The 13,541-nt window shown below is 33.9% G+C and overlaps 1 protein-coding gene across 2 annotated transcripts in view; it reads left to right on the plus strand.

Annotated features, from left to right (window-relative positions):
• Positions 1 to 13,487, plus strand: part of LOC132197947 (regulator of G-protein signaling 17) — a 40,955-nt gene extending 27,468 nt beyond the window's left edge. For both annotated transcript variants that reach the window (XM_059621578.1, XM_059621576.1), the window contains exons 3-6: positions 6,897 to 6,983; positions 7,651 to 7,712; positions 8,305 to 8,471; positions 9,209 to 13,487. In XM_059621578.1, the coding sequence (XP_059477561.1) occupies positions 6,897 to 6,983; positions 7,651 to 7,712; positions 8,305 to 8,471; positions 9,209 to 9,475 (583 nt within the window). In that variant the 3' untranslated portion in view covers positions 9,476 to 13,487. The remainder of the gene's footprint in view (positions 1 to 6,896; positions 6,984 to 7,650; positions 7,713 to 8,304; positions 8,472 to 9,208) is intronic.
• The last annotated feature ends 54 nt before the right edge of the window (positions 13,488 to 13,541 follow it).

Here is a 13,541-nt window from a genome sequence, read left to right on the forward strand (position 1 = left end):
GAATGCAGTATTTAACTCGCCCTTTTTAATAAGCAAACTTACTTGATAAAGTTGGTGAATAGAGCGAGTTAATGCTATAGGTTAAAAAAGGCCAACTTTTAGAGAGAGAATTTATAAGTAGAAAAGTTTTTCGTGCGGTTTATTTCTCTCTGAGAAAGTTTGTTCTTTGTTGAAACACACACATAAATATAAAAATCTTTAAAAGATGTTTTGCAAATGGAATTTTTAACAACGTTTTTATGTTAAATTAATTCAATTTTTAATTAATGTTTTATTATTTTTTATTTTATCAATTTTTTACACTTTTCACAAGCTCAAGAATTTTTACATAAGAATATTTTGTGTATTTAATTTTCTTTTTTATGTATATTTTATTCCTGCGGGAAACATCAGCAATCCACATAAAATAAATTTTCAATTAACCATGCCAAACGTTTGGCAGTTTTTTTTAATTTGAGATAATTTGATTTTTGATCATTTCTTCCAACGGGAATGGAAGCAGAATGGAAGTAAACAACAAACAACTCCAAAAAATAACAATCGCAATCATAAAACTGACAAAAAATGACCTTAATGTGGATAATTTTTTTGGTTTTAGATTGCTGTGTTTTTATTTTAATTTTTTTTTTTTATTGGCTAAATTGGGGGAATCATTCTTTTTCTGCATCAAAATTTTAAACCACAGTCATAAACTTAATTAATCTCTTTCTACAATCTGGCATTGTGGACATAATAATAAAAAATCAAAAAAATGATCTCTACTTTTTTGAGCAAAACCACAATGCAAATCCTCAGCGGAGAGTAACAACCCTTTGGCGGTCAGTCGCACTGCCATGGCGGTCAGAAGAATGTTGCTGTGTGGGTCAGCAAATAGCAAAATATTTATCCAGCGGCCATTTGGCCAGCGGCTTGGCTCGCGGGTGACTCACTTGAAGTCTGCATGCGCTGCCATCGCCGCGTCACGATAAGTTTTTTTTTTTTTTGCGCGCACCTCCTCTGGCTCGATCGGAATAGCAAGCCGATGAGTCTGGCTGGCTGCGAGAGAGCGGCACTGTTTGCTTTCTGATAAATAGGTGTGATTGATTATTAACGAGCAATAATCGCCCGTGACGCAAAAGCCGGCGAACGCGAGCTCTTGAGAATTTTCACGTCGGGCCCTAATTGCAATAGGGATTAGCCGCGCGCTCTCTTTGTCGGAACCGGGGCTGCCTGAACGTGATTTCCACCTCCTGCGTTTTAAGAAGCGCTTTCAATCATGGCGCAATTTCATATCCATTTGATAACAAAAACCACCTTTTAATCAAGCATTTTTTTTTATGTGCCTAAATGTAACATAAAATCAATATAAAATGCTACAAGATATTTTTAAGTTTATACGTGTTGAATTAGGGGACCAAATTTATGAGATTTTGCTTTTCATAATTATTTCATTATCCAAATTTGGTTACTTAAAGAAGATTTAAATTCAATAAAACAACGCACAGAATATAACAAAATATCCCAATTTGTATTGTCTGCTTCTATTTTGGTTTTTTTTTATTGATTAATATATTCTTAATTATGAATTGAAATATTTGTTGGGGCGCGTTAAAGGAAAATTGATCACCATGTTTCGACACAGCTTTTGTTACAAAAGTTTGTTGTTTAAAGCAATGCAAAGTATAAATAGCTACAACGCTGCTCGAAGCTTTAGAAGTTCATAACTCCATCAAATTTGATCCAGAAATAACACACATCTGCGCATTTTGTTGATTTCTCGTCGTACCTGTTATCTGAGCTAAAAGCGTAGAGCGACCTTGAATTCTGATATTAAATGTTCCTATTATTTTACATTAAAATAGTAAACAATTTTTTCCAATGATCAAACAATTGAAATGAAAACAAAAATACTATAAAAACGAAATAATACTATTGAATTTTTTATATAAAAACGTGAAAGTATTTTCTGTCCCGTAAATTTTATTATTCCCTTAAGATCGGTTGTAAAATTACAAATGAAATTATGAACAAACAGTCAAATTGAATAATTTTGTTTGGAAACATAGCTCTTTGTGACAAATTTTAATTAATCTATATAACATAATAGTAAGAAAATTGACTTGTTTTGATCATGCACTCTGAAATTTGAGCTCTACAGAAAAATTATTCGAGGAAAACTTCACGTTTTCTTAAAAACTTAATTCTTACTGCATGAATTTTATAGTATATCATGGGATGGGAAAAAAATCTTATATTCAATAGTTGAAACTTTGCGTATGAATTCCTTTTTAAGAGTAAAATAAATGTTTTTATAGTGGAATAATTTTTTTTTCATCAAACGCATGTTAATTATTTAGATGCAAAACCAGTCTTCATTACTCTTCCCTTTTTCTGCAGCGAGCGGAATACATACTCAAAGTTAAGCACCTCTATTGTGCGTCGAAAGTTTGTGTACCTGAATGTGCACGGCAGGGCACCCAAATTAGCGCGTGTCGCTCTAATTTGGAGGGTGTGCGGGGGTGGCGCGGGATCGGCGAGATAAAATTTCAATGGCCAACGAGAGGTTTGTGCGGCGTCTCTTTATTTGGGCGTATCGATTTGCGGCCACATGTCAGCAATTTCCAAGTGTGTGCCGCCCGCGCGCCGAATCTGCTTAATCAGCGACTTATTTTCTAAAGGCTAGAGCTCTGCATAAGCTCTCCTTTCTCTCATTCATTGCCGAGAGCGAGGTGGGCTTTTTTCTATTGCCTCTTGAATGTGCGCGGCAACTGTTAAGACGATAAGATTTTTGCTCACGACACCCACGCAACCGACAATATAATCACGCTCAATGACGGTTCACATCGCCATAAATTACTGAACAATTAAAAAAATTGAATTTTTATATATTTAAAAAAAACGATTCCTGCAGCTCATATGAAAATTTGGAACAGAAAAAAATAGTTTGACTGAATTTGGCATAACTCTCAAGTACATTTGCTTTATTAATTTATGATGCAATGTTTAAAACGGCGTCATTACTTAAGCTTCGCTCCGTTATTTTCATTAATATTATTCTTTAAGTTTGAGGTACAGAATTCAAGATTATTTAATGTAATCCTACATGTTCCTTATTGGCATTAAACCTAACTGATTGATTACTGTTGATTCTAAATTACAAAAGAATCTGACAATGCACAATCTTTCAACCCACAATCTATTTTCAAAAGAGAAATAAATGATTTTTTGTTCAGTTCGTGAAAAGAATGAATTTCTGGAGCTATCAATGATAGTGTTGAAATCTCGATTTTATAATTGTTATTATTATATCTACCAAAATATTTAGAGTAACATAATTATCTTTATTTAAATGTGTTTTAATTAAGAATCAAAACAAAACAAAACTCGTAGAGGATAATGAAGGAATATTTATATGAAATCGCAGTTTTACTTTAACATTAAAAAAATTATTTGTAACTTATTATTTCAAAAAATCGCTTGATCAACAACAAGTTTCTACAAAATATGAATTTAAATTTTATATTATAATATCTTCTTTTCTTACTAATAAAATTTAATTTAAAATGTTTTTAATGCTTTAATTAATGTATTTAAATTTATTATTAATTTCTACTTAATCTTTTTATTATTATATTTATTCTTTTTTACTTTCTAATTGTATCAAATTAACATTTAATCGATTGTTTGCAACTTTTTTTTGAACTGGGTTAATTAGGTTGTTTTATTACAAAATGAATACAATTCCAATTGAATGGTTTGCAGAAGATATTGGAATAACATAGTTTGACAATTTGCTCTCACAACTCGTACTCCTTGTTCAAACTGCAAAAAGTGTCAATTCCAGAGATTTTAAATGTCACAGCGGCCGCTCGCTGCTCATGCATAGGTGATGAGTTACTGAATTATTAATTATACGGCGAGAGTGGGTGTGTGTGTGTGCGCGCTAATTAATTTAATGCGTCGCTTAATTTGCCAGCGAAACTCTATATTACGGTTTGGGAGGCGATGTTTGGCAACACAAGTACGCAACACGCGCGACAGATGCTGTTTTATACACGTAGCATTTTGAAAGTAGTGCGTCATCGGCGAGAGAACCAACCCTATGTGCACACGTTGACGGGGATGGATGGCTTGATTGCAATCAAATGGAATGCTATTATTGTTGTGTGAGTTTGTGACGTGCTTTTGCGAACAGACACACACTGCACGGATGTCCAATTTAATTGGGTCATTGATGCGACTTGATTTTCCTACAGAAATGAAATTATTTTATAGAAGTACTCACAATTGAGAAATTTAAACCAAGGTTTGTTTAATTTGATTGTCGGTGCAATTCATTCATCAAATAGTTCAATATTAGGAAAAAAATACAATTTAAATTTAAGAAAAATATAGTGCGGAACGATAATTAAAATTTAAAATTTTACTTACAATTAAAATTTTGCTATCCATATTAGAGTTTGAATAGGGAATAGAAGGAAATTTCTTCTTATTGTTTGTTGATTTGCTAATATGTTTTTGTTCAAAAGTTTTATTGAAGGAAAGGGTCATTCTTGGGGTAAACTGTTGTGTCGTGAGGCAAACAAAAGAGCAATTAACTGAGAGATTTTACTGCGATATTAATAATAAAGTGAAAGCAGCAAGTAGGTCACCGCTACGATATTATTCCACTCTGGCAAATGCAGTTTTTTTTGCCTCGACAATTTTTACCCAGCGGTGGAAGTTTTTCAATTGGAAAGATTGCATCTGTGAGCAAAAACTGTTGGCGTATCGATTCCCGACAGACGGACAGACAGTCTCATCGAAAATAAGTAGGCAGCCGGTGCGGTTTGTTTGCGCTACTGGTTGCATACTTTTGCACAAGGCAGGCTGTGAAAACACGCGGCGGCGTTCAAGGTTTTTACAACTAATAAATGGGCACGTGTGTGTCGAGCAATTGCAAACGAGCGTCGGTATTTATTTCTCTGTGTGTGGCCGATGGAGAAATTGCCATCCATTTCAAGGATGACGAACAGAAACGGCACCGTTCTATCCCCCCTTGTTACTTTTGCTCACAGAGGAAAAAGCAGCGAGCTCAGAGGAAATTGTTGGTTTTTATTGCCTTTCGGCAGAAAGTGACAAGCAAATTGCCGGCTCATTCCGCCTTGTTCTTGCCAATCTGGGTCACAGACACCACCACAATAAGAGCAGAAAAAGAGCGTTTTTTCCCGCCAGTCTCGGAGCGAGGCACGAATTTTTCACAACAAGTCGATAATAGCTGTCTGCGTGAATATTCGGCAAAAAGAAGATTCTTTCTTTGTCCACCCCGGTACATGGGAAAATGGCTTCCAATTTACTCCAGCCCGGCAGTAAAATCTTTTATGGCTCTACCGTACGATTCAATCGCAGCGAGTGTGTTCAGGGAAACTGGATTTCGGATTAATTCGCTCTGATGGATGATAATAGTTCGTGGAAAATTTGCTCACACAAACAAAGGTTTGGAAATGGGCAAAAATAGTTTTTATGGGACGTTGAAATCGGTGAAAGGAGCTTTTAATAAAATAAAGCCATTCAAAAGCTAGCAGTGTGTTTTTTAGACCAGCTGACGCTCCCTTTTAAAAAATCACCAACAAAATTTTCCTCCTTCAATAATAAACTTTTATGAACTTTGAACCGTTTGTGTTTAATGAGGTTTTGGTGTTTTCGTACCATTTGAAAGTTCTAGGCAATTTGGTGCAATATATATTCTGCAAAAGATTAGAAGGGCAAGAAGCGGCAAGAAGTAGTAAACTTATTAGTTCTTATAAGAATCACAAGAATTAACTTTAAAATGAGAGCAACAAGCCAGGAAATATGCTCTTTTAAAGTTGGATTTTGCATCCATTCCTAAAAATTTGCTATTGATTTCCAGAAAATTGAAAAGTTTAAAATTTACAATTTTTATCATTATTATTCATTTAGATTAGCTTTACAATGGAATGGAAGAGATTAGGCTTTTTCTCCTTAATTATACCTTTAAGATATTATTCTTTATCTGACAATTTAAAACTGACTCTTATTTTTAATGCTTATTTTCAAATATTTTATTAAAATTAAAAATTTAATTCCTTTACTTTAATATGCAAAAATATTTTACAATTATTATTATTTAAAAATAATTTAGAATTTACTGTGGCAATGGAATTGTAAAAGTATTCTGGGGACTGTTGATCTATTAATTCTAAATTATGAATAAATAAAAATTTTCACTTCCCTGTAACATAAAATCTGGTACCGCAAATTGATCATGTGAAAAATTAATTAATGATAAGGTGAACAAATTTTGAAATAAATAATGCCATAATAATTGAAAACAAATTAAATCTGGCAGTGAGAAAAAAATATTAAGAAAAGTTGAAACTTTCAACATTATGAATTTATGAAAGTGGCGATAAATTATGCAAATCAAATTAGCAGTTTGGTTTCGCAGTTTTCGCACTCTCTTGGCGGTCAAGCACCGTTGAAATTGTTGCGCTGCTGGCGCTCTGGCACATATTCGCTCCAGCGTGTGTTGTAAAATTAGCGCTCGAAGGGCACGCTCAATATTTCAGCAACACGTTCTCCGAGTGTTCGCAACATTATTTTGCGAAAATGTGGCGCCGCGATGACATTTGCCGTTAAAAGCGAATTCCAACGCACTTAGCCGCGCAACTGATGGAATTTTAATGTCGAGCGGAATTTACGACCTTGCCTCGGCAAACTCTAGATGTTCCGATCTATCTCTCTCTTTTTCTCATCCCGCGCTCGCCTTTTTTTACGATTGGCACGTGTGCGGCGAGAGCGAAACTGACTGAGTGAATGCGAGTGTGATTGGAATGTCGGGTTGACCTGATTCGAATTGTGTGTGTGTCGTTTTTGTCGGACGGTTTGGCTGATTCGGATATTTTTTTCTGTTGCAGTCTGGCCGTCAAGTCCAGCGATGAGCTCAACACAAAAAATAAAGAGGCCAACTACTTGGACTCGCTAACCTGTGATGGAGAACCTCCGTAAGTACCAAATTACGCCCCTAAAAAATTGAAACAATTTTATTTAATCATTTTGCAGAAAGATTAATATTTTAATAAAAAAAAAAATTGTTTCAAAATATCTCAATTGAATAATTTTAAATTTATTTTCCCTCAAATTTGATTGCAAATAAATTATTTTAATTCATAAAACTCTGGATAAAACATGCTGGTTTTTTTTTTTTGGAAGGGGGGGGGGGTTCATATCTACTCGTTTTGTAATAGCATTTGAATCTGCATTAATTGAACATGATTTAGCGAAACAGAAATCATAATTCAAAATTTATTAAAAATCAAAGATTTAAAATTTTCTTGCGATAATTAAGCATCAAAGGAAATTAGGGTGTAAAAACGTGACTGAAATGTAAATGAAAAAATTAAGTGATTCTGAATTCATTCTTTTATCCATTCCTTTTCTCAAGTTGTCTGTCTTCTATATTTACTCTTTATTTTAGCATTAACTATTGTCATTCATTCATTTTTTTCTAAATGAACGAAATTCTTCCAAAGGATCTGAATTCTCTCTTCTTTATTTTTTAACCCCAGCACCAATTAACAAAATTCACACTTTCCGCGCGAGTGAGCTTTCTGAATCAAAGCTCAATTAGCAAAATTACGGCGTGTTTTCAAGCGCGAAACTCTGTTGCAGGCCTACCCTCGAGGATATCAGAAGCTGGGGCCATTCTTTCGACAAGCTTATGAAAAGTGCAGGTACAAATATATATATACATTTATAACTTCCCCTAGAAGTAAAATAATAATATACAATCGGCCTAAACACGCGCCGAGGGAGATCAAACCGATCGATTATATCCAGGAATAGTTTTTCTTACTCACTCGTCTAGCTGTTTGTAATTTAAATGGGGGTTGAATATTTCATATATCCTGAGTATTAAATGATTTTATTCAAGAGGCAAAGCAATAATGTAGTCATAAATTTCCGCGTGTGAGTTTTTGGCTCACCTGTATATAATATATTGCAGTGTATAACTCACAGGCGTGGCGCGTGCAAGATGTAAAATATTTTCCTCCAGCGTATTGTTTAATTTAATGCATGCGTGGCGTGCTGGAAATTGTGTGTGTGCTCATGCCGGCCGGGTCACGATATTATAGAGAAAGGGCTGCAAACGGGAGAAGAAAACTTCTTCTTGTTTCTTTTCTCATTCAGTCCTTCCCTCTTGGACAAAAAAAACATACAAAATTGGACTTACGAATTCAATATAAACGCCAAGCTTTATCCCAAGTGGGGAATTTTTTCGCATTATTTTTTTTTATGTTGCTAATTGTGGAATTCTTTTTGCAGCTGGTCGCAAGGTGTTCCGTGACTTTTTGAAGTGTGAATACAGTGAGGAGAACATTTTGTTCTGGCTGGCTTGTGAGGAACTGAAGAAGGAATCCAATCCGGAAGTTGTTGAAGAGAAGGCCAGATTTATTTACGAAGATTACATCTCAATACTCTCTCCAAAAGAGGTAATTTGATCTATTTTCAACCTTGCTTGTTTTTAGGGAAAAGTGCTTGAAACGTTTCAGATTATTCCTTGAATTTTGATTGAAAAATAAATAGAATTAATATTGTTCTTTCTCATAAATAAATAAAATTGAAAAATGGACAAGCAAGAATCAATATGTCTATAAGTGTATAAGTAATATTAATTTCAAGAGGCATCAATATAAGTATGATAAATTGAATTTTTAAAAACATAACAAATTAATTTTTTTGCTTGATGTGATTTGTCAAGTATTCCTATGCATTTTTAAGTTATTAAATTTTTTTAAACAAATTTAAAATTAATAATGTTTATCATTTCGTAACAAATTTATTAACTTTTATATTTAAAATAATAAAAAAATTAACATTTTATTTCAATTATTTTTTTAATTTTAAATTATTGACTTTTGCTAATTTTTATCTTGTTATGAATTAACTGTTTATTAAATAAATAAATATTTTTTTATTTAAAAATTTGATAAAAAAAATATATAATATTCTCAATTTAATATATTAATAATGCATTTTATCAAAAGTATAAATTATTTATGTTGGCGTTGGTGTTGTCTGAATGACGTCTGGTGTTTTAAATTACATTGTAAATTGATAATTTATTGCTTAAGAAAATCTATCACTCATAAAAAAAAAATCGAAAAAAATCACTCCTAAAATGACTTGCAATTTAATTTATAACCAAATTGTGTTTATTGTGTTGCAGGTTAGTTTAGATTCTAGAGTGAGAGAAGTAGTGAACAAGAACATGGTGGACCCGACACCTCACACGTTCGACGAGGCTCAGCTTCAGATCTACACGCTCATGCATAGAGACTCGTACCCACGATTTATTAATTCGCACATATTCAAAAGATTAGCTCAGCTCAACAACAACTCAACAATAACGTGCAGTGGACCAGGAGGTGCGGGGGGCAGCAATTCGCCGCCCCCGGGGGGCAGCAGCTCTTCGCGGAAGGAGAGCTTCGCGTAATGTGCCCCTCGCCGGCTGGCGCACAGTGGATTTTTTTTCGCAAAAAAAGAGACGCTGCGAGTGCCGCGAAAAAATCGCCCTCTGTGTACCAAACACCCCAAGCAACTTAATCTTCTAGTCTCGACGCCCATTGACAATTAATTAGCAAGACCAAATGAGAAAAACGAAAATGCTTCTTTGGACTGTTTGCGTTTTTGAAGAGGAAGAAAAACGTCACACATGGTGGGGTCGGATTCGTAGAAGCGATGGAGGCAAAAAAATCGAGACATGAAATTATATAAATCGTTACAAAAACCGCAAAAAGCATAAATAAGAGTAAAGTCATCGTGCAAACTAAACCGATGACTTTGTAAAAGCTTTAATTAAAAATAGTGTCTATAACCCAGAATAACAAACACACAACTGTATGTGTAGTGAAAAACGCGCGTGATGATTTCTCATGCAGTATATGACGTTGCGTAATTATCTGAATAATTAATATATTATTCTAGACAAAAAGAAAACACACACCTGATTGAATATCTCTCGTCAAAACTATAGTGCAACAAGTATAAAAGTTCTCTTTCTCAAGTAAAAACTACTGATGTATAACTCTGATAAGAATCCAATCAACATAATATTATTGTGTTTGCTGTTCTACTGCTGTAAAACGTAACAAAGAGGTATATCTGGTCCTTATGAATATAAACGCCACTAGTCTCATCACACACACACAATTAAGTCATAACAGAAATATGTTTATGTAGCGCAATCGAGATGATTTTCCAATTATTTCACAACAATTAACTCCTGCAAGTGGATACAGAAGCGTTATTATTATACTCATCCAGCAGGAGAAAATCAAAGTGAGAGCAAATCTCATAATATTACGTCTCTCACACGTTAGAAATGTTAAACGTTGTTTAAGTAAAACATTTCCAAAGGAATTTTTCATAAGCGAAGTGAGAAATTTCATTCGGACCTGTTACGCTAGGGAATTTTAAGTCTCAGTCTTTTTAAGAAAAAAAAAATTCAAGCAACGATATCTACGAAAACCTAATTTTATTGCAAATTGGAACTTTTGACCGTGTTGTGGAATTTCCAAATCTAAAAAGTGATATCCAAATTATACGATACGTGCAGAAAATTGGCCTAGAGAGTAAGAAAAAAAATTGGTGCGTGCCAAACAAAATTTTGAAAGAGCTGCTGGTCCTAATTTTCTGATCGCGATTCCTGCAGGGCCTATTATAATCGACTCGTCGCGTACATTATATACACACACCCCTTTAACGAGTGATATCACTTTTTAGTAAATAAGGTCTCAAACGCACAAACGATTAGTCTCAAATAATGTCTACAATGTAAATCGCCTAATTGAGTTTTTCGTCATTATTTAATACAAAACAGAGAGAGAGGAAATGATCCAACGAAAACCAGGCAAATTTTTGTTTGTTTTGAGAAAACCAGCAGTGATGAAAATTAATTCAGTTCAGGGCGAGCTCAATTTGACATTGCTTCAGAGAGGACATTTGTTTGATTCTAGCTGATATTAAAATATATATCTAATCCTAATTGGCGCGATTTTTTGCGCTGCCATATTTAAAAAAAAAAAAAGTGGAGAGAGATCTTAGTTTGACATGATTTTGTTTTCTCTATAAAAGTCATGCAGGGAACAGGATTTTTGTTTCATCCGACGAGGAGAGCGCGTGAATTAAAATTAGTTAATTAATTTATTGTACGTACACGACGTGTAAAAAGCGCAAAGTGTTTGTTTGAGAAAAGTGACACACACACACACAATGTGATTGCAAAACTTTACTTAATTAGGTGTTGCGTGTTGATTTAATAAACAGTGTATATTGAGTGACCGCGAGTGCGAATTTCTTGTACGAAAAAACACCACGCTCCGGTGGATGGTTTTTTTGTTGATGCTAAAAGTATGTGATCGCAAAAGGAAGAAACAATAGAATTGATTATTAGCTATACATGAATTTGCAAATCTATTCATCTCGAGAAGTATAAAAAAAAGTAGCAGAAATTGAAAGTGTCGTGTATAATTACGCGGTTGATTGTTTCTTTTTATATTCGTTGTCTATTTTGTCCAACATGAGAAATGCGCCAAAACAAAAACTGCTGGTTGATAAGTGTTTATTGAAGCGGTATTTTACTATTGACTTACTGTTTGAGTGAGTGAAGAAAATCAATGATAAGTGTTTGTTGCGAAAAGTTACGTATTTTCCTGCGTGACAGTTTTTGTGCGGTGAAAAAATTGCTGTTCTTCTTTACGGTTGAATTTTTCGAATGGCGCCGGACGAGAAAATTTGATCCAGCTTGTTTCAATTCAAAGCGCAAGTGGAAAATTTCTAACCCCCTCCGAATTTTCCATCTCGAGCTTTAGCCGCAAAGCTTAAGCTGGATCCGGCTGCCATTTGTGATATAAAAAAAAAAAATGAATAATAAACTTCTGCCCCACGATATATCAGGTCGTTCGATTTTAACCGATATCAATACCAAAATGGACCACAAGCAAATATTTTATGTCAAAAAACGGATCTTAAAATTCATATATTAAATTTACTATACTATAAAGTGTTGATTTTTGCAGTGCATAACAATTTGAAAAGGCTCGTTTTAGTTTTTTTTAAAGTGTAGTCGGGTCGCATCACCATGAAATATGAATTATAACAATTCGAGCATTAAGAGATGCAAAATTCTACTTCTTACAAAATGGTTCAAATCGATGAAATGTTACGGCAGAAATAAAAATTGTTGCTGCCACGTTATTAAGGAATTATAAATCGCTGTTGAATATATAATTGCTGCTTAATTTTGTAAGCGCAGAGATCCGCTAAAATTATATAGCTGTTGGAATGATGAGAGAATTTTCTTCCCAAGGCAATCACTCACACTGTGTACCAACCACAAAACAACTCCAATAACAATAAATACACAAGTTGTATATTAAACTATGCAAAAACAGAATGCATTCGTGTATGATATAAGAAGCATTGATTTCTCATAGCGCGACAAACTTTGGTGCGAGAATGGAATGCGCGAAAGACCCCTCACTAAGTAGGCGATAACGTGTAAGATATAATATTCTGTATTGATTGTTAGCATTCCTATGTATAAATATGCAGATATGCACACTTACAGACGGTACGTGTTGTTGTGGAAATAAAAATTTGAAAAAAATAAAAATACACAAGATGAAGTTAGTTGGCAAAAAAAAGAACTCACGCGGCACACACACAAAAAGATAACTATTAAGAAAATGTGACATTTTTTGCGTGGGCAAATAAAAATAGTTTAAAAGCGCACTTTTAGTACGATGGAAACCCCCGAATCGTTTCATCCTGTCTTTAATAAGAGTGTGTCTTTTTTAAGGAAAACAAATACTTTCCAAAAATGATATATCACCCGAAACTACTACTGTAGAGGCGAGCAAATCGCCATACACAAAATCAAGCCACCCGGTCGAGCAGAGTAGATTTTTCTCGAATTTAGCCTCTAAAAATCTCCTCTGCGAGTGGCCGAGTGGAAAATTTAAATTTGTTACAATAAATAAATGTTTACCCAAGCGAGGAAACAATTAATTATTATTACGGAAAAAAATGGGAAAATTCATTCACTTTATATTGCAGGTGGGTGTTGTAAAAAGATCACAGGTTGGTGTACCAAGGATTCTTATATTAAGCATAGCCATTCAGTTGCTTGGTGAAAATCGATTGCTGTATAAAAATAATTAACTCTATGACAAACACACACACACCGAAAAAGAAAGCGTACTTTGTCAAAATCCACCTGCGAGCAAAACGCAACAGGCTACAAATAACATGATTGTGACATTTTACTTAAGGTATTAAAATAAATATTAATTGCGCTGTTATGTTGGAGCATATACAAGTATATCGATCAAATATAAATATATAAGTAACAAAATAGAACCATACTTAAGGAATAAAGAAAACAAGTGGAATGATGTGTATGTATGAGAATAAAATATTATATAAAATCAAGAAATATTCGGCAGTATTATTTGCTATAATTTTTCACCCGCATTTTTTTTTTTTTTTTTTTTTTGGTA

The sequence above is a fragment of the Neocloeon triangulifer genome, unplaced genomic scaffold (genome assembly GCF_031216515.1).
Source record: "Neocloeon triangulifer isolate White Clay Creek 2 clone unplaced genomic scaffold, ASM3121651v1 ptg000012l, whole genome shotgun sequence".
NCBI lineage: Eukaryota > Metazoa > Arthropoda > Insecta > Ephemeroptera > Baetidae > Neocloeon > Neocloeon triangulifer.